We start from the raw sequence: 26,411 nt of genomic DNA, 5'->3' as shown, positions 1-26,411 counted from the left end.
AAAGCAACACACTTTTTACCGCAGAGGCACTGGTACTCTCCCTATACTGATTTCCGTCACCGGTAGCCGGGATACCCAGCTGCACGACTAAAAGAAATGATCTTGACTTACGTACTGCCAAAGAAGGACAATGCTATTTGTCATATTGTTTGGGATTATTATAACCAGACTCACTGGCTTCAACTGCAGGTGGCTTGAAGTTTACTTTGACGCTACCTATAGCGGATCCTACTGAACTAAAGCGCAAAGCTACCGTTTTTATTGTAAAACTTTGAGCTCATTGGTATTCATTATTATTAATTTTTTCGAGAAAAAAAACCATGCAAAAGCCATTTAGAAAGTATTAAGAATCAGTATGCAAAATTTCGTTAAAATCGGTTAAGTAGTTTTCTTGTTTAGCGATTACAACAGTTTTTGGGGCTTTGCTTCATATATTAGTGACATTCTTTTCTTTTGCGAAATATATGGTTTTGTTTTATTATAAAGTAAAAGCCAATAATTTTTAGTAACAATCAGTTTTAACTCACAAATTTATGAGTATGCAATAATTTCATAACTATTCGGCATTTAATAACCCATTAAAAGTGTTATTAACACGAAGTTTTAAATAGAAAAAATTTTTAATATTTATCATTACTTATAAATTTATGTCTACTATCGTAATTATACATGATAAAAAAAGAAATAACTTATAATAACAAGTATTAATACTTATTAAAATTTATTATAAGTCTTAATAGTAATAAATTTTTATTATTAGTTATCATTTATTTACGAAAATTACTCTCTAGTGGATAGTAATACTGAGTAATTCAATTTTGAAAACTTCCTGTGCAAAGATTTCAGCTGATGTGTCATGCCAATATTTCGTGTATAACTTACCACGAAACGTTGACATTGATAAAAAAATTTTAATTTTTTAGTTTTTAGCACTTTACATAGAGTCCTAAATAACCAATTTTACCGTCTGTACAATACCTCGAAAATCATAACTATCAAAGCTAAATAGTGGTAAATTCATAATAACTGTGCGATAAATAAATTTATGATGACGTAATAACTAATTAATCAGCTGGTATATCGAGTAATATGTCATTAACGACTTTTTTTTTCTTTAGTTTTTGATTATAAAAATAAGTATTGTATACAGTTAGATAACACATTTTTTGATGTATCATGTGGATGAAACAACTCGATTGGTGGACTATAGAGAGCTATTAAGATGGCTTATTACACCTGTACTACATATTTACGTGACATTAAACTTATTACTCCTACAAACATCAAGTGATGAAGTTACCACAGTTTAAGTAACCTACACCTTTTCATAAACTATCACCTAATTGATAAAATATTATACAATATTGCATGGTGAACCTACATTTTCTTGATATTACTGAAAAGCTCATGATTTATTTCTTCAGTACCTAGTTTCACAATAAGATTTCAAGTACAGTTTTGAAGATATTGTATCGAATATTATCAAGATTGAACGGGGAGACCACGCTAAGCATAAATTTTCAAGTGATTTGTTTCGAAAAAATTGCCTAGCAACATGGTTTGGAACTTCGTTAGTTAATTTAAATAATATTCAAGTGTGATTAGTAGGTATGGGGCCTATTTTAGCTGAGAAATGATGATGTGATACGGTAATTTTGACATTTGAGCGATGAGGTGCATAAATCATCTGATGGTTTTAGCACAACTATGTTTGGGCCATCATAGCTTATGTAAGTACTTCAATTAATAATAAATATGAAATAAACAAACTTTTAAAGACTATGATAAAATAGTATTTATCAAACTATGGTTAAAATCTGAAAATATTTCTGATTGTATTGGATTCGACAGAAAGGAAACTAAAGGAGGAGGGATCGCTCATTTTACTGAGTCTTTATGTCAAAAGTTATGAACCTTCAACTTGGTTTATGAATAGTATTCTAAGAGATAAAATTATATAGATTTGATGTTCTTTTTTAATTTTGTGCACAGTTACTAAGAATTGTTACCAAACGGAGGATATCGTATTTCACGATTTTTCCACTATGTAAAGGTAATATACATTACGCACGTAAAAAATATAGTGGATGTACAAGCACTTGTAAGAGAATCACACAAAAAATGTCATTTTCAAAAAATTTTAATCGTTTCCTTTCTCATACGAGAGACAATGTAAATCTATCTTACCTTAATAGCAACAGGATAAATCACCCCACCAACTTCAAAGCTGCCCTTTTTAAATTGCATAACTGAAGTATTGTTGATACACGTGCCTTCCGGAAAAATCAGTATAGGAGGGTTTGCAGGATCTGAGATGTGCATCTTTAATCTAAAACATATTAAAATAGTAATGATGCTTCTTTCAGATTTTGAAAAATTGTAAATTATTATAACATGCTAAAACATCCGAGATAGAGTGATATTACCAGAAGAGAAATTTTCAATGGAGTATCAGAGACTAACATAAAGTCCGTTCCTGGTACGTGTGTGCTCAGGTGACTATGGCGATCATAAGCACCTATAATATAGTCAGGGATTGCCAAACCAGGCGCGCTTTTTTTTTTTTTTTTTTTATTTAAGAAGAACAGTAGAGGTAGGAACCTACAAGAAGAAGAGTAGATTCGCGTGGAATTTGGCATATCGGCGCAAATTTTGAAGACACGTAAAAGGCATATTCTGAATGTGTGCCTTTGAAGAGAGGAGTAGAAATGTCGGCTATAGCTATATAGCTGATCGTATAGTGAAAACAAGCGATGACTGCAACGAGTCTTTTTCGGTATACGGACTTGCATGGTAGACGCCTTAGCGTACGGACGTCCTGTCAATAGTGTCCGTGCTAAGGTGGGCGGCGGAGGCATTTTATAAGGCATAATCAAAAGATTGTAAGTGAAAAAGCATCTGTTTTGAAGCAATTTGAGTTGTGCTTTGTGTGTGAGAAGCTGTTAAATCGTGGGAAAAGTAGTGAACAGGTTGCAATGGCTTTTGAGGTTAGATTGGGACACGAGGCGTAGGTACACAACAGTGCATAATGAGTGGTCAAAAAAAAGACGACCCAAGGGACACCCAGTATACAAGAAGTAAAGAGGTGCTCCCCAATCAACAGGAAAAAAAAGACGCAAAAGGTGTGTTGAAGGACTTCGCGGATGGTAAAAATGGTACATTACGTCAGTAGGGCACAAAGTACAAACATAAGCGCCCGAAGGGCGCGATTGTTGTATGTTGGTGCCCGAGTCACGTATAATGTTTTTCTCACCGAGGGCGCAAGGTACAATTTTGCGCTCAGTAAATCACTTTGCCCTCCGGGCCCAAAGTAATTACAAGGGCACAAAGCGGCAGTTGCACTTTGGGCTCATGGTAAGAAAAGAAATAAAAGGAGTGCTGAAACAGTCCACCCTTAACGACCAAGTCAAAGTGAGGGATAAAAAATCGGAAAGTGTTGAATTCAAGTAAGAATGAAAAGAGGAAATAAAATAATGCCAAGCCGTAAGAATGGAATGGGAAAAAGTAAGAGATAGCTGCAAGGAAGAGTTAAGCAGAATCTAATAGGAATGGATTAAGATAGAGAGAGCAATGCTTGATTTAAAGGAGCAGGAAATGAAGATAAATAAGCGGCTGGAATAATTCGAGAAGAAGATAGAAACCTGGGAGAGGAGGGAAGAGGCGGCGTGCCTGCATCAAGGGGTAGTAGCACAGGGTGCTCGATATGGAGTCTGGCAACGGGCGTAAGCAAGACAAGCTTGACGGAGAGAGGTATTGAAAATGAATAGATTATTAAGTGAAAGTGAAAGAGTAGATAGGAAATGTAATATTGTAATTAAGGGCGCTGTCGGTGTGGGTGATGATTTAAAAGGCTGAGTGAAATGCTTATTAAAGACAGTCACAGGAGATATTGTGTGTAAGGTCATGAGTGTACGTATGAGTGGTCAAGTAATTATTGTTAAATTAGTTAGCGTCGAAGAGAAAATGAGCATCATCAAAAAATAAAACGAGATTAAGAGGTTGAAATGTTTATAGTGAAAATGATATGTCTTATAAAGACGGAAAAAAACAAGAATTAATTGTGAAATGGGCTAAAGATAGAAAAGAAAAAGGTTGGGAAGTAAAAATAAGTCAGGGAAGGGTACAGATAGAAGGAGTGTGGAAAAAATAGGAAGATGTACGTTCAGAAGACAAAGAGAAAGACGGTACTTACACCTCGGTAAATAAGGGACCCACAGGTCAAAGTGACAAAAGCAGTAGTAAAACAAGTTGGGATAGTAATAGATTTAATGATAGTGAACAACGAGTCTCTAATTCTTGCAATAAAAATGTAAATGTAAATCCAAATGTAAATTTTTTAGAGTAAGGCAGAAAGGGGGAAGTAGAGATTGGAATCGTGAAGGGGAAGAGACTGTAATGATTTAAAAACGGTGGTTTTATGGAATATGGCAGTTTTCCATGATAAAGATAGAGACTTTTGGGATTACATAGAAAGCGCTGATTTTGTGAGTCTATCCTAAACCTGGCAGGAGAAAAAGAAATTGAGAAACGGTAAAACACAGGCTCTCCACAGATTTTACGTGAAAAGCTGTTCATGCTATCAGAGAGATAAAAAAGGGAAGGGCTAGAGGTGGTTTTATAATTGGGGTCAGAAAGAGGTGTTTAGGTCTTGGAAACAAAATTGTGGAGAGGGTAAAAAAAGGGCTAGTGAAATCTGAAATAATAAATGGGAGTAAAAATATAAATATCTACTCAGTTTAAAATTCAAGTAATTTGACTGAGCTCATCGAGGCACTTGAAAGCATGGATTTTTTTAGATGAAAACTTAATAATTGGGGGTGATTGTAACATAAGAATAGGCAACTAAGATGCGGAGGCAGGGGGGGAGGAAGAAATAACCGACATAGGCAGGAAAAGCAAGGATAAAGTAATATGCAGTGAAGGGCATAAGTTAATATAATTAATAAATAATAAGGGATGGTACATGTTGAACGGGAAAAGGGAGGGGGACGAAGAGGGAGAGTATACATACGTAGGAGCAAGAGGCAGCTCTGTCATTAACTACGTGTTTGTTGGGTGTTGTTGGGTTGAGGAAACAGAAAAATTCTGGACAGATAACAGAGTAGAGTCTGATCACCTGCCTCTTAGGTTGAATCTCGGGGTTAAGGGTACAGAGTCAATGAAGATACACAGACGAGGAGAAGTAAGGAAAAACATTTATTTGTGGAATAAAGAAAGTATATCGGAATATAAAGAGAATACGAAAAAGCTAGGAAATGTTATAGGGTCAGATTTAAAGGCTAAAGAAATTTGGGAAGTAATGAAAGCCAAGGTGTGCGACGCTATGATTGAAACATAAATTAAGATAAAAACTAAGAGATTAGAAGAGAAACATTGGTGGGATAGAGAATGTGGAAAAAGGAAAAGAGTGGTTAAAAGGCCCTGATTGCGTGGAAGAGGGGGAAAAATAATAAAGTAAATTATTTAAATAAAAGAAGGGAATGGAGAAATGTTTGTATAGAAAAAGAAAAAGCAAAGAGAAAACAGGAAGAAGTAGCTCTGAGGACCATTAAAAATGAAAGTGAAGTATGGAAGTACCTAAATAAATTCAGAAATAAAAGGGAAGTCGTAGAAAATAACATAGGTTTGGAAGCATGGAAAAGTCACTTTAGAGACCTGTTGGAGGAAGAAGAAAAAAAAATAGTGGGGGTTAAAGACAATTTAATGGACGAAGACAATGAGGTAGTGAGTATTAATGAAATGGAAATAAGTAAAGCAATAGGGAAGCTTAAAAAAAAGAAGACTGCGGGAATAGACAAAATTCCAAATGAAGCTTGGGTATATACGCGGGTAAAAATGTGAGGGATGCTTTTTGTAAAGTTTTAGTTTAAGTATGGGAGAGGGACGAAATCCCGAAAGATTGGAAGGCAGCAATAAATATACCCTTGTTTAAGAAAGGAGATAAAAACAAACCGGGAAATTACAGAAGAATTGCGCTTTTGCCGACTGCATATATAACATACATTGAGGTGCTGAGGAGAAGGTTGGAGGTGGAAATAAATGAAAAAGGGATTTTACCTGAAGGACAGGTAGGGCTTAGAAAAAGGAGATCGACTACAGACAATATATTCATTTTAAATTATGTGTTAAAAAAATCAAAAGAGGGTTAAGAACAAGTATATGCTTTGTTCGTGGATTGTAAAGCAGTCGAATTTTGGGTAACGAAAGGGTTAAGACAAGGGTGTTTACTGAGCCCTATTTTATTTTGTACATACATAGCGGATCTGGAAGATAATTTGAGGGACAGGAACGTGGGATGGTTGCGATTGGTAGGAGTATAATATGGTCATTGGCTTATGCAGATGACAAGGTACCACTTGCAACAAATAGAGAAGCTATGATTGATATGATGGGTACATTAAAAAGGTTTGTAAAAAAAAAGGAAACTGATTGTAAGCGAAGAAAAATAAAAACTTTCGGTTTTTAATAAAGCTAATAACAGTAAAAAAGAAGAATGGAAATGGGACAAGGGGGAGCTGGAATAATTAAAAAAGTTTAAATACCTGGGTTTTACCTGTAATAGAGAAGGAAGCTACAAAGATCATATAAGTGAGCTGAAAAGAAAAGAAATGGTGGCTGCAAAGAAAATATGGAATCTGGGGGAAAGAAAGTGCAAGGAGAATTTCAGGAGAAAGGTAATGCTTTATGAATACTTAGTAAAGAGCACTATGGGTTACGGGGCAAAAATTTTTGGGTGGAAAGGGGCAAAAGAGTTAGAAAAAGTACAGATGGATTATTTCAGATGGTTTCTGAAATGAGATTTCTGCACTCCAAGGTAGATAATAATGAGGGAATCTGGCCTTAATTAATTAGGTATAAAGTGGAGCATGTGAGCTTTAAGATACGAAGAAAAGATTCTCAACCAAAAGGAGGACAGACTCACAAAGTGGAGCCTGGTAGAGTGGCTAAAAGAGGGTTCAAACTTAAAAATCAGTGTCGAAAGAGAGTAGTTTTTGAACAGTCGGGGATATAGTGGATTAGAGTTAGAAATACTAAGAAATAATGGGGAGAATGTTAACAGGCTCCTGTTACAAAGACAAAAGGACATAGAAATACAAAATATTAATTGTAAAATTTATGCTTCCAATTACAATAAGGTGAGAAAAATATGGAACACTTGTTTAAAAAATGCTAAAATTTAAATTTAGACGAGGTACCCAATAGACTGAATCTACAAGGGAAAACTGCATGGCTATAAAATGAAAATGTAAATAACGTGGCGTACAAAATTTTAAAAACAATAGATAGAGCAATTAATTTAGAAAAAACGGGTGGAGAGGAAAAAGGAAAGGAAAGAAAAAAATAAAGAAAACTATGTAAATAGTCTGAAGCGGCGAACAAAAATGTATTATATATGCCGTATAATTGTAATGTAAGCAATTTAGAAATAAGTTAGCATGAATGATAAGGATGTAAAGTCATGCGAGTATCTTGACGACAAGCAATGTAAGAGCTACCAAAGCTTTAGATATTAGTATAAGAGGGAGTTTAATGTAAGTGTTGGGCGACTAAGCTTATTGGAAAAGCGCGATGTATTATTCATAAGATGCTTTTGTAAAATTTTAGTCTGTAATGACTATAAATATGTGAGAGTCTTCTTCGCTATACTTTAACTATATAAGTTAAATTATATTATTTTATTTAACTGATTTGCTTTATTCTTATAAGTCAACATTTTAGAAATTAAGGAGGACAAATAGCGGATGAAAACTTTCAGTAGATTTTTAAAAGAAAAAACCAGGTGTGGGTCTCGGAACCCCCGACAGATGTGAAACATTAAGGAATACGTTATTTAACTCGGTGGTATTTGATCGTCTATGATAAAAAAAGTATAATTTTTTTCACCCTAAATAATCTTCATTTCATATTTTTATATTAAAAAGACAACTTATTTACAAATATGTATTTTTGTCAGTGAATATGATATGTTACAAATTAGCAAATATTAAATTATTTTTGTATTTTTTTTTCTCATTAATATGTAAACAACGAGAACGAGAAAGGACAATACACGGTAAAGAGTATCTATATACTACCTCTCTACACATAGGTACATACTTATGTTTAACAGTACGTTCGAGTGTATACTTTCTCTGTCTTTCTGTCAGATCTGTCTTTTTTCAGATATCTGTACGTAGTTGCGCACGTACGCGAGCTTCGTGGGCTCTTCAGTAAAAGCAGGTTAATATAGAATTTGAGTAAACATAATAAGAAGAACCTGGGAAAGTTTTGAATTATGGTCAAATTTTTATATTTTAAAATAATCATGTTCACAAGGAAAGAATTTTTAAAAAATGATAAAAAAAATAATACTGATTCTGATATTAATTCATCATTTCCTACAAGCGCAAAATATCGGAAAAAGTAATGAAAAAGGCCTACCTATATGTGTGCAATAGAGAGAGCGAACGTGACAGACAGCAGACAATCAACGGCTCTCTCTATCTCTTTTGCTCTAACAGGTACTGCCAAAATACCTTTTTCATTTTTTTCTCAAGATTTTGCGCTTGTCGAAATCGTTGTAAGATATAAACAAAACAATCTTTAAGACACGATTTTTATATTACTCGACCACTTAAAAATAAATATAACTATTTTATTCACAATCAGCGAGCTGAATTACATATAATATAAAAAAATGCCTAATTATCGATCGATTTTCCAATTTAGAAATTTCTCAGTTGGTATATGTATTTATATAATATATGTTCACTTATATTCTTGTATATATGCCACATATAAAATGTATGTTATTTAATTGAATGTACATATATTGCTACATATATATATATATATATATATATATATATATATATATATATATACACGTCTATAAACTTTATTAGTGCAAACAAAATCTATATATTCATAATAGTATAGTATGCCATGTAAGCGTATGTATATAAATACATATATATACATACTCCGCCCCCCTGCTTGCTCCGCACGCCAACCCCCCCTTGCTGTGTTAAAAGTCTAATTTTTTTTTAAATAAGCTTTGCATTAATATCTTATGAAGCCTTGAAAAATGATAAAATTCATTGTTTGTATGAAACAAAATATCTTAAAGTATATTTGACAGAATTCGAAAGACTACGGCATTTTTCGAAAATACTCGGGAATACATGTTCTACGCTGGGGAATGATTACTAGGCTGCTTTTAAGGAAATATGAAGAACAAGCTGCTAATTTTAAATAAAAGTGGTTAAGTTTATACAGAAAGAGAGATGTGCCCTTGACTTTTTTTGGTGGGCTTTATTATTCTTTCTAGTGGTCCCCTTTTTTAAATGAGCTGTCTATCCTGTATGTGTCAATAGATATTTCTAAAACCTTGTTCTAAACTATTATAACTATATCTGCCCCCTGCACGCTCTGCGCACCAACCCCCGTAACTGCAAATATAGATTTACGAAGTATGGGAAAAAACACGAATTATATTAATTGTTACTTAAAATTGATATATGTGATAAATGTATATTGATCATAATTAATTACATGAATTTTTAACAATCATTTTTTATTTTCCCTGACTAATGCCTGATTTTTATATATTTAAAACGACAACGTATTGAAAGATTTTAAATATCGTCAAAAATTAAAAAATTACGATATTGTCAGAATTACAAATTGATTTCGTTTTAACAGTATCGTTAGTTGATTGGTTTTTTTCTTTAAATTTTTTATTACTAAAATTTTGGCCGATTTGTACTTATTTTTTCGTTTACTTTTACTTCGTTAAATTCGTTTCAAAAAGTTACAAAATGTCTAAACAAAAATATGACAGTGAATTAGACTTCAAAATTGCAACGAAAAAAAAGTTCTTCCATATACATCTACAGAAAACTTTCTTACAATGGCTTGGACAGGTATTGCTCCTATTCTGCTTCCAAAGGGAATGTCCACTCACAGAACTTTCAGACTTCCTTTAGACTTAAGTACTATAGAAAGTGCGTTCTTCCAGTTTGAGCCAAATAAACAAAAATAACGTAATGTAGAAGTAATTATTTGGGATGAAGCTTCTATGATACCGAAAAAAGCGTTAGAAATCGTTGATAGGACTTTAAAAGATTTATCTAGTAGTAATAAACCTTTTAGAAATGAAATAATAATTTTAGGTGGAGACTTTCGTCAAATTCTCTGAGTAGTAAAAACGGAAACAAAATTACTATTGTTCAAGAAACCATAAAATTTTCCAATTTTTGGCCTCTGTTTAATAATTTTTATTTAAAAAATAATATACGTTCGATTGATAAAAAATTTTCTTCATTGCTACTGGATATAGGAGAAGGAAAAATTAAAACTTTTAGAATTCCTCAGATATGGAAAACAAATGATATATGTTCTAAAATTTTTTAATAATGATGAAGATTCTTTTATAAGTAAAGCTATATTAACATCTCACAATGAATACACACATTTTTTGAACAAAAAAATTTAAAATAATATGGTAGGAACGTTAGTAACGTATTATAGTACTGATAAAGCAACTCACAAAGGAGTAGATAATTCAGATGATCATATTTATATTAATTTCCCTACAGAATATTTAAATAGTATTAAAGAAGGTCTTCTTCCACACGAATTAAATTTGAAAATTGACGCTATTGTTATGTTAATACGAAACTTAAACATATCTGAAGGACTTTGCAATCGTACAAGATTACGAATTACAAAATTATTAAAATACAACACCGAAGCTGAAATAATCACAGGTGAAAAAAAAGGAAATAAAGTCTTTATTCCAAAAATAACACTAAATACAAACATTTCTTCTTCGCTACCATTTACATTGTATAGAAGACTATTTCCATTTACCTTAGCTTTTTCTATGACTATCAATAAATCTCAAGTTCAAAGTTTTGATGCCTTAGGATCATACCTTAGAAAAACATTATTTTCTCATGGGCAATCATATGTTGAATTGTCTAGATGTAGAAACCCAAAAAAAATTTTTATCTAAATTGAATCAGAAAACAAATTTGAAATTGAAAATATTGTTTGGATTAAAACTTTAGAGTAACAAAAAACTATTCCATAATTCATTACTATTTTTATACTTTCTTGCAAATTTTTTCTTTCATCAAAAAAGCAAATTTCAGTACCGTCTAGTACCCAGATTTATTAAATCATAAACAATTCATTTCATGTAATATGTTTTCAGATACACCATCATGGATGCAAAATTTTATCAGTGTGACAAATGTAACTCAAAATTTTCAAATTAAGAGTGTCTATCATCGCACGAAAAAATTCACAAAAAAAAAAATTTTTTTGTAACTGATCTATGTAGCATTATAATATTAGAGAAGAAAAACTATTTGCGTCACACAAAGGAATGCCAAAACATTGAGAAAAATTTTAAGTGTATGGAATGCGGGAAATGTTCCAAATGAAATAATCACTTACAGAGAAATTTGAAAAGTCATGAAAAAAACGTCAAAAAAAATGTTTGTCAAAATTGTGGAAAAGGGTGTGTAAGAGACATTTCAAAGTATGTAATCAAAATTAACATCGTAAGTAAGTTAATTGTAACAAAATTTTTTATTATGGTCAAATAAAATTAAATGTGGAAATTAGACCATTTGTAACAGTTAATATATAAGGCTTTACAAATTTATTCACATTGTGCATGGGGGAGCTGGGGGGGAGCTGGAGGGTAGCGGAGGGGAGGTGGGGGAAGCTAGCAAAAAAGTAGGATTACTCAAAAAATGCAAGAAAATGAAAGAAAAACTACCTTATTTGGGAGGGAGCGGCGCGGCGGGGGAGTGGGGAGAGGTGGAGAGAGCAAAACCTCGCTCTTACTCTTACGACTATATAATATAAGAAGATATATACATACACAAGTTCCATCACGTGTATATACCACGTGTTTATAATTATATAGAAAAAAGGAGAGCTCTGGGGTGAGTTGAACCGCAATGGACGAGCGGACTAGACTTTTCGTTGTGCATTTCCCTTCACGCTGCTGTTTACTGCCCACCATAAAATGTTTCACATAAAAAAAAATCATATTTTGACTTTCAAAATTGTTTAGAACATATAACATATTAAAATTTAAGAGGGACTAGCCACACGATTTAAAAAAAATCAAATTTCGAAACTAAATGCTTATAATTGTATGCATAGGTTTTTAATATTAAAACATTTGTTTTTTATATTTTTCGTACTTTTTACATTCTAAAATCTAGTAATATTTTGAAAAAATATACAGCTTTAACTATTTTTTTAAGGTTGATAGTACGGGTATAACCACCAATTTATTACTTTTACCCATCGTAACTGCTATAAACTGCAGAACAAGCCGTGGAGATTATCAATAAACATAAAGGACTTCGAATTGTATACTATTAGTTGCTTCGATAGCTCAGACGGCTAAGGTTTACGCCAGTGATCGGATAGTATTAAAATCTTGGGTTTGATTCGAATCGCCATCAGAATTTTTTTTGGTACAATTTATTACTATGTTTCAATTTTTTATTATAACTTTCATTTAAATTTATACATGTTGTCAACATTTATTTTTTAGATACGTCCAAATAAATGTTAACTACTGATTCTATGAAATAACTTGTTACTTTGATACTTTTTGTTAGTAAGGCTATGCCCTAATTTTATAGTACTAAAATAATTATTAAGTGTATAAATACAATTCACACGTTTTAAAACTACCAAGAAATCATAAGTATCCAATAGACGAAAGATAAAAGTCAAAGGCACAGGAAAACCTACCTTTATTACAATAATTTCCAGTATGATTATTACCAGCAAAGTACAACGTACATCTAACTATTCATGAATATTTGTATATATTACATTTATATATATATATATATATATATATATATATATATAAAATACATGTATTATATTTTTTGGCTTGTATCTACATTTCTAACTGATACTTTGTGGTTATTACATTGACAACATACTACATACTTATACAAAAATTATTGCAGCTTCTGTAGTTTTTATGAACAGTGGATATTCTAGGATAAAGATTCTTACAGAGAAAAAATAAGTTTTTTTTTATTCGACACACAGTAGTTTTAACTTCTTATAACTCGGAGCATAAATTAAAAAAAAAAAAAAATTGTTACGTAAACAGCGAACCTTGTAATTTACAATATATTGTCAATGTAATTTTATAGACATGGTGACCAAAATCTTTTTACAGCATGTATATTGTATGCAGAGGAAATATGTTTAAGGAGGTTCGGTAGTGTTAGCGGGGAGAAATCTTAGAGAGGCAAGGGGAGGGAGAGCGTCTGGCAACGTTGTGAATTTTTTCGGCTGCTGGCACGTCGTCTACTGTTGTTGTCGTCTACTGCTGTTGTCGTCGTCTACTGATGACAGTGTACTTATTTATTCGGTTGAATTTTTTATCATTAAATTTTCAATTATAAAAGGAGTTTTTACTATTCATTACATTTCAAAGCGCGCGACAAAAGCAGCGTTGCCAAGTCGTCTGCTGCGAGCACATTTTTTGCTGTTTTTTAATAGAAATTTGTGGTAGGGCTCTCTCAAACTTTGACAAAATATTATTTTGACAATATTCTTTCATTTAAAAAAAAAAAAAAAAGCAAGTTCATTTAGCCGTTTTTTTGTAATGTGAAATTTAAGTGATTTCTCCATAAGCCTACATGTTAAAATATTGTTTTTTCAGGTCAATATATCTTGAAAACGGTGTGGTTAAACCCTTCAAAAATTTAGCTGTAATTTGAAACTATTATCCCAAACAACATATCGAAATTTCAAAAATTTTCATCATAAAAAATTATCACTACCGAACCTCTTTAACAAATTAATGGTTAGCTTAGATATTATGTTTTATTAATTTATCAATTTATCAAGTGTTTCTTGTGCCTCCAGCTTTTTCTCTCGTTAACTAGATGTTCATAATTTCTTGGGAGTTTTTAACAGTATGAATTATATTTATACACTTAAACATTATTTTGGAATTATAAAATTAGAAAATAGCCTTACTAACAAGAAGTATCAAAGTAACAAGCTATTTCATAGAATGGGTAGTTAATATTTATTTTGACGTATCTGAAAAATAAATGTTGACAATATATATAAATTTAAATGAAAGTTATGATAAAAAATTAAAACATAATAATAAATTGTACCAAAAAAAAATTCTGATGGCGATTGGAATCAAACCTAAGATTTTAATACTAATTGATCACCGGCATAAGCCTTAGCCGTCTGAGCTATCGAAACAACTCACAGTATACAATTCGAAGTCCTTTATGTTCATTGACAACCTCCGCGGCTTGTCCTGCAGTTTACAGGGGCAAGAAACCCAATTACTGCGTACTCGACGGTAATAGAAAATAAGAAAAACAGACTAGAAAATTCGGGTGCTTGGATATTGTTAGACGTACAGACATTAATAACGCTCAATCCAGAATCATACTTTACATCATGTCATTTAGAATTGTTTAACTGAGTGACTAAACGAATCTAACCTACAAAACTTGGTAGTCGTACGTAGTAATTGGTGCGCAGCAATAGGATTTGGGGCTTCAGTATGAAAACCTTATGAGAGGTAACCGCGCAGTAATTGGGGTGCAGCGGATGGTGCTGGTTTTATAACCGTGCGCAGTAATACCAGCAAGTGGTATCAGCACTATAACAATTATTTAAAAAAATAGTAAGTAACATAACAGAAAAACGTTTGTCGTTTTAACCGCATAAGATGCTGCAGATAAAGATAAAGTTAAACTGGTTAAATTTACATTAAAAAAAGTCGAGAAATGAGAAATGTAGCACAGTCAAAAATTTCAGTGCGCAATTTACTCCTAGCAGTTACGATGGGTAAAAGTAATAAATTGGTGGTTATAGCTGTACTGTCAACTTTAAAAAATAGTTAAAACTTAATATTTTTTCAAAATATAACTGGATTTTAGAATCTGAAAAGTACGGAAAATATGAAAAAGGAATGTCTTGGTACCAAAAGCCTTTGTATATAATTATAAGCATTTAGTTTCAAGATTTAATTTTTAGAAAATCGTGTGATTAGCCTCTCTTAAATTTTCAGTATTCTTAACAATTTTGAAGTTAAGGCGGTTCTTTTATGATTCTTAAGTCAAAGGTGCGACTGTCAAGTTGATCTTTATTAATGCCGCTTAAATTTTAAACGATCATTTGTTAAAATTGTTTATTGAGGCAAATCAAGTACTGATTCAAAATTTTAGATCGTAATATACGATATAGAAGTTCGTAGGAATGATTGTCTAAAATTCGCGTTTAACCTTAAAATACTAGCAGTGGATGCTTACCTATGCTTTCAACATAGGAAACAAAAATGTATGCCTGTGTTTCTTTTAATATCTTTTTATTAAATCCGTGAACACATATATTTCGAGATAGCAGTATATTTGGAATTGCACAAGCTAAATTGTATCAGTTTTTTACTTAATTACGTTCAGTAAATAAATAACTAGGCTACAACTTTCAGTAAAAAATGCTTAGTTGACATAAGAGCACATGCTTAGAATTTAATTTTCATTTATCATTTTCTTGCGTTTATATTCGTCAGCCTACTCTGAAATTTTGAGGGGTAGTGTATTGTAACTTAATAAATGATTCCTTAAGATTTCATGCCATTCTGTTCATAATCATTTCATGAAAGAACCACCTTAAAGAATATGATTTTTTATGAATAACTGCCGAAACTTTTTATTCACTATTTGTGCCCTTTAACTTTTAAAATGTTGAATTATAAGATAAAAGCAAGTCAGTTGAAAAGCAAAATATACTTTTACTTCTATAGTTGAAGTATAGCGAAAAAGATTTGTCGTAGTCATCGCTGGCTTTCACTATACGCTCAGCATTATAACTATAGCCAACATTTCCACTCCTCTCCTCAAACTGCACATTCGGTATTCGCTATGCGCCTGTCAGGTGGCGCTGTCGAGTGAGAGAAATTGTCCCTCGCTAAGATCGCCAGAATGCATGGAGCCTTACAGAAAAATGTTTTAATGAATTTAAAAAAAGGTTATTAAGAGTGAATTGACCAAATGAATTAGTGATTTGAGTGTGTGTTATGTTAGTGTACAGTAATAAATTTTGTTAGGTGTTGTTACGTGTACTACAAGATTGGAAACAATAAAAACATAGATTGCGACTGTGATAACACAGCATATTTGAATGCATCTACATTCTTATCTACATAACCTAACCTGTCATTAGTACTTACTTTTATTGAACACTGTGTTGTAAGAAATAGATAAATGTAGGCACGTAAGCAGTACTTGTGTTTATCAAGCTCCACACAAGTGCAAGCATATATATGCACTCATACATACTGTGTTATCACAGTCGCAATTCATGTTTTTATTGTTTCCAATTTTGTAGTACACATGACGACACCAAACTAAATTTATTACTGTATACTGACATAATACGCACTTAAATCACTGATTTATTTGGTCAATCCACTCTTAATAACCTTTTTTTAAATTTATTTAAAAAATTTTCTATAAAGCTCCATGCATTCTGGCGATCTTAGCAAGGGACAATTTCTCTCACTCGACGACGCCACCTGACACAGGCGCATAGCGAATACCTCTTTTATGCGGCTCCAAAATGTGCTCCTATATGCACATTTCCACGCGAAATTACTCCTCTCCTCAGAGGCGCATACCTCTACCATACTTCTTAAATTAAAAAAAAAATGTGTGTTTGGTTCGACCACTTGGCCGAAACAGGACGCTCGAACCATTAAAAAAAAAATGGGTACATTTCGTAGCATTGCAGTCAGTAATCTCTCTACTAATATCTACTGTAGTTCACACACTGTGGTTCATCTGTGTATCTATAGATAGTCATGCACTATTTATTCATTGTCCATAAACTGGCCGGGGATTTTGAAGGTAGGCAGCAGGCAAGCTATACGTCCTATATTAGCTGTAATAGATGCTCACATAGCTACATACTTATGGGGTAATGTTATTTTTAAACATTGTATTCAAGTACAAAAATCTTAATTTCCAATTAAAGATAAATATTTTATAATCTAAAAACTTCCAAAACTCAAAGCTTAAAAACAAAAAAGTTCTATTAAAGTTATATTTTATTTACATTAAATTTATGAATAGATATTACACTATTTGGAATCGAATGCGTAACTATTGTGGTTATAATTATAGTTTCTCATTAATACTTCTTAGAACAATAGTATTGCAAATAATTTATTATCACAGGGTCTATTGTTTAATAAAATCTAAGTAGTTAAGTTACTGACTAATAGTATGTGTATTAATAAATGTTGATTTTTTAGGAACAAACATGACAACGTATTTTATGGTGAGAAAATTAATGCTAAAGATAATAAGGTAGTAAAAAAAGCATTGGGTGTTATTATCAGGTATAACATGTAGTTGGCATAAAGGATAAATCAAAGTATGTAGAAGACTAAAGAAAACGCTGAAGTAGAAGGGATAAATGATCTATATACTATTAATTCACAAAGTATAAATGATATAATTCGTAATTATTATTTAAATAGATCAGACCAATTCTAAATAATATCAAGATACCTACTTTTTTTTGTAATGTTAATAAGACTTTCTTATAAAATAAAATTCACCTATCAACATAAAAGAAAGCTATATTTAAACAATAAGTATACAGATACACACTAGTAGGGCTTTTACCCCCTTACATAGAGGATATTACGGTACACAATCACTAGCGGTGTACCCCTCCATTACCTCACAGTACAAATAGCAATACTGTGTCTGGGGCTGTACGAGTACAAGTCTACACATAAATTCGGCGTGCAAATGAGTCGCACCCGGCGCATAGTGAGCAAAAACAGGTTTTTTCATTTTAAAGTCGTAGAACTCGGGAACGGAAATTGACAGATAGATCGGTTTAAAAACAATTAGTGGATTTCTTCCTTTTAGAAAACTAGGAAGGTACTGGGACATAAGATACGTAGAAACCCTGAAATAGGTATACGTTGCAATCCTACTACTACTACTACTGCTACTGCTACTGCTACTGCTACTGCTACTGCTACTGCTACTGCTACTGCTACTGCTACTGCTACTGCTACTGCTACTGCTACTGCTACTGCTACTGCTACTGCTACTGCTACTGCTACTGCTACTGCTACTGCTACTGCTACTGCTACTGCTACTGCTACTGCTACTGCTACTGCTACTGCTACTGCTACTGCTACTGCTACTGCTACTGCTACTGCTACTGCTACTGCTACTGCTACTGCTACTGCTACTGCTACTGCTACTGCTACTGCTACTGCTACTGCTACTACTACTACTACTACTACTACTACTACTACTACTACTACTACTACTACTACTACTACTACTACTACTACTACTCCCGGGTGGGGTTTTCGCTAGTTTCTCCATACCGGGCGCTTCCCCGGGTGGCGGATAGGGGCATCCTCTTGAAATAAGAGGTGACGATGGGCAGCTGAGGTGGCTCTCTATGGTGGTGGTCGGGGGCGTGGATCGGGGGGCGTGTGTGGCGCTGGCGTGTGTATCTGCGGCGATGTGGACGGGGGACCAGTGCCCCATGCCTCCATCGGTGTGGATGTATGGGCCGGCTCTGCTTGTGCTCCTTGTTCTTCGCTTTTTGCTGCTTCCGTGGGTGGCACTCTATTGCTTGATGCGGGCCAACAAAAACTAGCACCCGTCGTGTATAGAAGTAAGCGGCGGTTAAAACATTCTTCTCAGATACATGCATCACACACTTTTACTAAACAAACACAGGGACACTTACGGATTGTTCTGGGTTGCGTGTGGCGGGTCCTTTTCCGGGCTTGCGTTGGGGGCCTGGCCACGGGTGAAGCCGGATGATGAGGCTCGGGTAAGTCTGGGTAACCACATCTGATATGGCTGTTCGCCTCATGAACAAAAAAGACGTGGTGGGCCGACTAATCTAGGCTTACTACTACTGAGGAGGCTATATGGCGGCACCTAAGTGCCTTACGCCAGCCCGTTTTGTTTGTTGGGTTGTCTGCGCGGTCTCGGGACTGTACACCTGCCGCTCGTCTCGCTGGGATGACCGTTGTGTACCAACAAATACATACATTACACACAAACACCATTCTCAGACTACTACTATCCCTAAGCCGAAGGTGTCATGCGTACCGTGCCGAAAGGTTAGTTGGCCGCCGGGGTACTGGCGGTCTCAAACGGTGCCTCGTGGATACCTGGCGACCTCCACGAGTACTTAGCCTTACCGGCACACGCGGGGCTCTGTGTCGACGGACTTTTATTTCCCTAGCTACTCGTGAGAACAAAATAAAGGTGAATATTTTAAGGGTTTTGGGGAAGGGTTCGATACGTGAGGGTGGTGAAGGCCACGGCAACGCAGTGGGAGAGGAGTACCAGGAAGAGGCTATCTTCAACAACTTGCTGCAGGTTTTGGTCAAGCTGGGTGGTCTTGTTAAAAAATACGGGACCACCCAGAAGGACATAAGAATTGGAGTAGAGGATGCCCTGTTCGCGGCTCAGAGCCTCCAAAGAAATTTGGCTAATGTAGCGGCTGGGGAGGGGGGGGGTCGGGGTCCCCATCTCTCTTTTCGACTCCTTCAGGGGAGAAAAAGAGGAAGGATGTGGGGAGCTCTCCGAGTCTCACTTTTCCGGCGCGACCGCCAAAAAAAAAGACGCGGCGGTTGGAGTCCAGTCCAGATGAGAAGGAACGGACCCCGCCTGCAAAGGAAGGAAATGGAGACGGTGATCCTTCTGATCAAAAGGAGTGGAAGACCGTCTCCAAAAAAAGAAAGAAAAAAAAGAAGGAGATGGAGAAAGAGGAGGGCGCTAATCCGAAAAAAATTTCGGAGGGGTGCCTGCCTCCTGGCAACGCTGGGAAGCCGCATCGGAGGGCCAGGCCAGAGGCAATTCTCATCAAGCCAGCTGAGGGTAAAAAGTACGCCGAGGTCCTGGCCCAGATGAAAAAGGTGAGCCTGGACGAGCTCGGGGTGAGGGTGGCATCGGTCAGAGAGACGAGGACGGGTGGAGTCCTCGTCGAACTGCGAAAGGCCAACGCTGAGCGTCGCGATGCGTTCGCGGCAGCGTTAAAAAGCGCTGTGGCGGATGCTGGCGGCGTTCGCACCCTCGTCCCGCGTCTCATCTGGGAAATCCGAGATGTGGACCCGACGGTGACCGAAGAGGAGGTTACGGCGGCGATGAAGGGTCGTCTCTACGGGGCTGCTCTACCAGAGATGGTCGTGCGGCTTTCGTCGAGAACGACCAGAGGAAACAGGGTCGCCTATATTGAGGCCCCTGCGTCTGCAGCAGCGGTCCTCGACAAAATGGACCACCTGCGGCTTGGCTGGGTCAACTGCAGGATTCGGCCCAGCACTAGGGCCGAGCGTTGCTACAGGTGCCTTGGGTTCGGCCACATCTCTCACCATTGTGGCGGGCCTGACAGAGCCGGGGCATGCTCTAGGTGTGGCAAAAAGGGCCACGTGGCAAGGAGCTGCTCGCAAAAAGAAGCGAGCTGCTACCTGTGCGAGAACGTGAACCCGAGGCCGGATACCAGACATGTCGCTGGGTCTGCCAGGTGTGGAGCCCTACGGGCGGCTGTAGGAATAGCTTCGAGGAAATGGCGCTGATCCTGCAGGTGAATCTTGATAGGACCGTGCTCGCGCACGATTTGCTGGACCAGTTTTCCCGTGCCCGGGGTGTGGATATGCTCTTCATAAGTGAGCCATCCCGCACGCTACCGGGCCGGGGCTGGTACTGCGACAGGACAAAATGCGCAGCCATCCTGATTCGCAGCAAGAAGTTCTCCGTATCCGACACTGGAGGTGGAGACGGGTTCGTGTGGATCAGGTGTGGGAGTGCTTTCTATGTGAGTTGCTACATATCCCCTAACATTTTGATTGGTGTCTTTAGAGATCGGCTTGCCGAACTCGAGGATACCGTTCGAGTGTGCAGGGAAAGTGGTGATGTAGTCCTGGCCAGCGACTTTAACTCCAAGGCCATCGCTTGGGGGGAGCCGAGAACCGACCCCAGAGGACGGGTGGTGTTAGAGATGGCTGCAAGGCTGGATCTCATCGTCATGAACTCTGGTGGTTCAGCAACGTTCAGGCGACCTGGCAACCGGGGAACGATCATCGATCTCACGCTGGTGTCGTCAGAAATGGCGGCACGGGTCTCCGACTGGGAAGTCCTGGAGGACTACACGGCCAGTTATCACCAGTACGTCAGCTTCGTGATACACGAGGATCGTGGTGCAACTTCGCGAGATGTAAGCCGAAGGCGCGTTAACGGGTGGAACGTTGCAAAACTCAACCGAGATCTGCTACTGAAAGCCATGGTTGGCGCGCCACCCCCAGCCGATTTAAACAAGATCAATAATCAAGCGGAGGCTGAGGCACTCGTGAGTGGCACTACGAGACGGGTCAAAGAATGGTGCGACGCGTGTATGCCCAAAAGGTCTGCCGGGAGGGGTCGACGTTCGTGCTACTGGTGAACAGAGGACATTGCTGACTTGCGCAGAGAGGCGCAGCATCTACGGCGTCTTGCACAGCGACACAGAACTCGCGAAGGCGCCGGGGCAGCTGCTGCCGCGTAAACGGAAGCAAAAAAAGCGCTGGTGAGGGCGATCAAGGTGAGCAAGAACCGATGCTGGCGCGAGCTCATCGCCGAGGTGGATAAGGACACGTGGGGCCTGGGCTACCGGATCGCGTTAAAAAGACTTCGCGGTTCGGACTCGGCGCCGCCGATGAAACCTTCCTTCTTGGAGAGAGTGGTCTCTTGCCTCTTTTCGGAGCATCCCGCTAGGAGGGGGGAGGACATAAGTGTAGGACAGGTACCTCTCTTTACTCTCGAGGAATTGAGGTCGGTGGCATCGGAGACGCCGGGGCGAAAGGACGGGTAGCCGTCCGGAGTCCTCAAGATAATAGCTGCGGAAAAGCCACACGTTTTGTTGGACATGTTCAATGCGTGCCTGCGCGTTGGACTGTTCAGCAGGCGTTGGAAGATCCAAAGGCTCGTTCTTCTGGACAAGGGAAAACCACCTCCCCTGGTCCCGTCGTCATTCCGACCCTTAGGTATGTTAAACAATGCTGGAAAAATGCTAGAGAGGCTGATCAGAACTCGCCTGAGAGGAGAAGTCAACCTCTCAAAAAATCAGTATGGGTTCCGTAAGGGGCGATCGACGGTTATGGCTGTGGCCGAGGTCCTCGGGTCGGTCGAGGAGGCATGGAAACCCTCTCATAAGACGAGGAGCGTCTGTGTCCTGGCGACTCTTGACGTGAAGAATGCCTTTAACTCAGCGAAATGGTCCGACATAATGAGGGCCCTGAAGCGCCAGAATGTACCGGACTACCTGAGAAAGATCCTGGACAGTTACCTCCAGGATCGAGTACTCCGGTACGACACGAAGGATGGACCAAAAGAGAGGCGTCTGACGTCGGGAGTCGCTCAGGGGTCTGCCCTTGGCCCTGATCTCTGGAACCTGGTCTACGACGAACTTTTGCGCCTTGAAATGCCTCCGGGGATCAAGCTGACGGGCTTTGCTGACGACATAGCATTGCACGTCACAGCGAGATCGCGAGAGGAGGCCGAGCGCAAAATACGGTGGGCGGTCGCGATAGTGTCGGAGTGGCTCCGGGATCACGGTTTTGAACTAGCTGTAGGAAAAACAGAGATGATCGTCCTCACCAGGCAGAGGTGGTTCGGGGGTGACTTTCGCCTGAGCGTTGCGGGTGAGGTAATCTGCGCGAGCCCGGTGGTGCGCTACCTCGGAGTGTGGATCGATTCACGACTCACCTTCGGGGAGCACATCAGAAGAGCAGCCGATAAAGCCGCTGGGGTCTCTGGGGCGCTTTCGCGGTTAATGCCGAACGTTGGGGGCCCGCGGGAAGCCAAAAGACGGCTCCTTGCGTCGGTCTCCAACTCGATCCTGCTGTACGGTGCGGAGGTGTGGGCGGACGCACTCGCGAGGAAGGATCTCCGAGAGCGCCTAACTTCGGTGCAGCGCATCGGATCCTTAAGAATCGCGTGTGCCTACCGCACGGTCTCCTCCGCTGCCGCTATGGTGATAGCACGAACGATACCCGTCGTGTTGCTTGCGCGGGAGCGGCGAAGGAAATTCCTGGGCTCCGGCGACGAAAGCGATAGCGACAGGCGGGAGGAAACGTTGACGACGTGGCAACAGGAGTGGGATCGGGCTGTGGTGGGTAGATGGACGCACCGCCTGATTCCGGACCTGCGGCCATGGGTGGAGAGAGGGCATGGAGAGGTAAACTACCACCTCACCCAGTTCCTCTCCGGGCATGGTCAGTTCGATGCCTATCTCCACCGCATGGCGGTGAAGGCATCTCCTAGATGTTCTTACTGCCCTGCGTTGGATGATACCGTCGAACATACGTTTTTCGTGTGTGAGAGATGGCACCGTGAACGCCAGCGGCTGGTGGACAAGATCGGCGTGGCACCCGCCCCCGAAAACATCATCTCCAAGATGCTCAGCAGCGAAGAGGGGTGGTCGGCGGTGGATGGCTTCGTTGGGTCTGTCCTCCGGCAGAAAAAAGAAGAGGAGAGGGCCGCCGTGCAGGAAGCGGGGGCCCCCTGAGTAGGTAAATGTGGACCCAAGCTGTGTATCTATACTGATCGGCGAGGGAAAGCATTAAGTAAGCGCTAGAAAACGGGTGCCGGTCTTCAGGGACCCCGAGTCCTTTTCAGGACTCGAGAGGATTGGCACCTCTAGCAACCGGTGGCGAGCTTGCTCGCTAATGCTGCGAGACGTGATGGTCTCCTTGGTGGCTCCACCCTGAAGTAATTCTAACGCGGTTCCAGGGTGGATCAAAAGCCACGCGGCATGGGGGGGGGTTTTAGTGGGTATGGGTGGTCTAATAAAAAAAATCCACCGAGTCCCACACTACCGCTGTCTCTGCGGTGTGCCTCAATGCATTTCCCCTCCCTCCACAAAAAAAAAAAAAAAAAAAACTACTACTACTACTACTACTACTACTACTATGGTATGCGTTACCTTGTCGAAGACCGTGCTTCTTGCAGCCTTGGTCGGGTGAGGGGGCTTTAAACTAACGGCATACCTCCTCTCTTACACACATCTTAACTCCTCCATCCTCTCACAAAATCCTTTAAACACTAACATTTATCGACACTGACATACTCTTGCAGCATGGACGCTTTGGTTTGCGTGCGGAGGCTTGCTGCCGCCTGTGGCACTGTGTCGGGCGGGAGTGGGTGGTGAGACTCGATGCGGTGACTGGGGAGGCCCGGGTATCTCTACCGCTGATAAAGTCGGACGTCCGAAAACAAAAAAGATGTGGCGATCTTTTTAACTAAGGAATCTGGCCATTGACGGACTATATGGAGGGCACTATTAGTGCATACCAGCTGGTACTCTTTCGCTCGGCCGGTGTAAACGATGTGGTGGTTGCATTCGCCTCGAATCGTGGGCCAGAGCTGGCATGAAGCAGGAGAACCACACCCTACACTCTCACAATACCTTGTCACCTAGTTTGCTATTTCTGGGAACTCCTAAAAAATAGTCCCTAGCCGAGGGTAGAAGGCTCGCCGTGTTTGCCGTGCGGTGCGACCCGTGAGCGGTCAAAGGGAGATCCTGGGCAGTAAGGCGATACCTAGGCTGCGTGCCGAAGTGACCCGAGCTGTCTTTGGCTCCTGCTGACTGCAAGACGGGAGGCCGGATTCTTAACCAGGTCCGGTCAATCGGCTAACACTGGGTGGTGGTGGTGGTGGTGGTGGCGGTGGTGGTGGTGCTGCTGCTGCTGCTGCTGCTGCCACTGCTACTACTACTACTACTTCTAAGTGGGGTTTTTGCTGGTTTCTCCATACCAGGCGCTCCTTGTTTTTCGCTTTCTGCTGCCGCCGTGGGTGGCGCTCCGATGCTTGATGCGGGCCAACAAAAACTAGCACTCGTCATGTATAGAAGTAAGCGGCAGTTATAACATTCTTCTCAGATACATGCATCACACTCTCACTAAACAAACACAGGGATACTGACGGATTGTTCCGAGTTGCGAGTGGTGCGTCCTTTCCCGGGCGCCTGGCGGCGGGTGAAGCCGGACGATGAGGCCCAGGTAAGTCTGGGTAACCACATCTGATATGGCTGTACGCCTCATAAACAAAAAAGACGTGGTGGGCCGACTAATCTAGGCTTACTACCACTGAGGAGGGTATATGGCGGCACCTAAGTGCCTTACGCCAGCTCGTTTTGTTGGGTTGTCTGCGCGGCCGTGGGACTATACATTGCTGCTCGTCTCGCTGAGATGACTGTAGTGTACCAAAATATACATACATTACTCATGAACACCATTTTTAGACTTGTCACTCAATGTCAGGGCAGTCTCCGCGGGTGGGACTGAGGGAGAGTGGCGACTTCCGGCCGTTCCGAGCAAGTAGCAGTTCTCTCTGGTAACAGAGAGGGCTGCTGCCCTGGTTTTAACCCTTTCGGGTATGGGTGGTCTAATAAAAAAAATCCACTGAGTCCCACACTACCGCTGCCCCTGCGGTGTGCCTCAATGCATTTTCCCTATCTCCACAAAAAAAAAAAAAAAAGTAATATAAGATTGACCTATATATTGGGAAACGACTACCTTAATATTTGCTTTATGTGGATGTCTAATTATAAAAAATTCTTGAAATTTTTTTTCTAAATAATTAAAAAACATGAGTTTTAAATGAAAAATTTTCAAGGATGTAAGAAATATGATATTGCAGCATATTTACTTTGTGTAACGTTGATGTTTTAAAAAGCTATATAAAACCATAAATAGTTATTGAACTTAATAGATTGCATACTAAATATATGTACTTTCACATATGTTTCCTTCTTCCTCTTAGCTTGATTTTGTATGCAACGTATGACATCAGCGAAAATCTTTAAAAAAATAATAAGCAAACATCTTTGTTAGTACAAAAAGGAACTGAAAATGTACATAACATACGAAATCAAGGTAAAATAAGCGTACTTAAGCATAAAAATTGTTACTACCCAATAAAGATATAGTTGTTAAAAGATTTATTACTCAAATGTTTATGTGATTTAAATAACATTAAAGGTTTTCACTGTAATAAAATATAAAAAGAGCTATTTAAAAAAATTAAAACTAAATTATTAACCACATACCAAAACTGATACTACCCTAGCAGTGTTTTAGTTCATAAAACTTATATGGTGTAAAAACTATGTACTGGCTCATATGTATATTTTAAACAGTGGTCCGATGGTTTGGAAGCCACGTTGAATTAGGTTTCCGTTGCTGTGGAAGTATTGATATCATAATATAATCTGAGCGGATTTTAATATGCCAATGACGATAGCATATACATGCAGAGTAATACAGCAATGCAGAGCCTATTCGGCATTGTTTTCAGAAACAGATGTAAAATTTA

At 38.7% G+C, this 26,411-nt stretch overlaps 1 protein-coding gene across 5 annotated transcripts in view; it reads right to left on the bottom strand.

The window, feature by feature from the left end:
• The window catches only part of Gpat4 (Glycerol-3-phosphate acyltransferase 4), a 310,118-nt gene that overhangs the window by 80,814 nt on the left and 202,893 nt on the right, over positions 1-26,411 (bottom strand). For all 5 annotated transcript variants that reach the window (XM_089589923.1, XM_089589926.1, XM_089589925.1 and 2 more), the window contains one exon: positions 2,188-2,329. In XM_089589923.1, the coding sequence (XP_089446049.1) occupies positions 2,188-2,329 (142 nt within the window). The remainder of the gene's footprint in view (positions 1-2,187; positions 2,330-26,411) is intronic.

This window comes from Copidosoma floridanum, unplaced genomic scaffold (assembly GCF_036245765.1).
Source record: "Copidosoma floridanum isolate Cflo_tuat_1 unplaced genomic scaffold, Cflo_Japanese_pri ptg000010l, whole genome shotgun sequence".
NCBI lineage: Eukaryota > Metazoa > Arthropoda > Insecta > Hymenoptera > Encyrtidae > Copidosoma > Copidosoma floridanum.
Note: the sequence above shows the minus strand (reverse complement) of the source record. Positions and strands in the feature narration are given on the sequence as shown.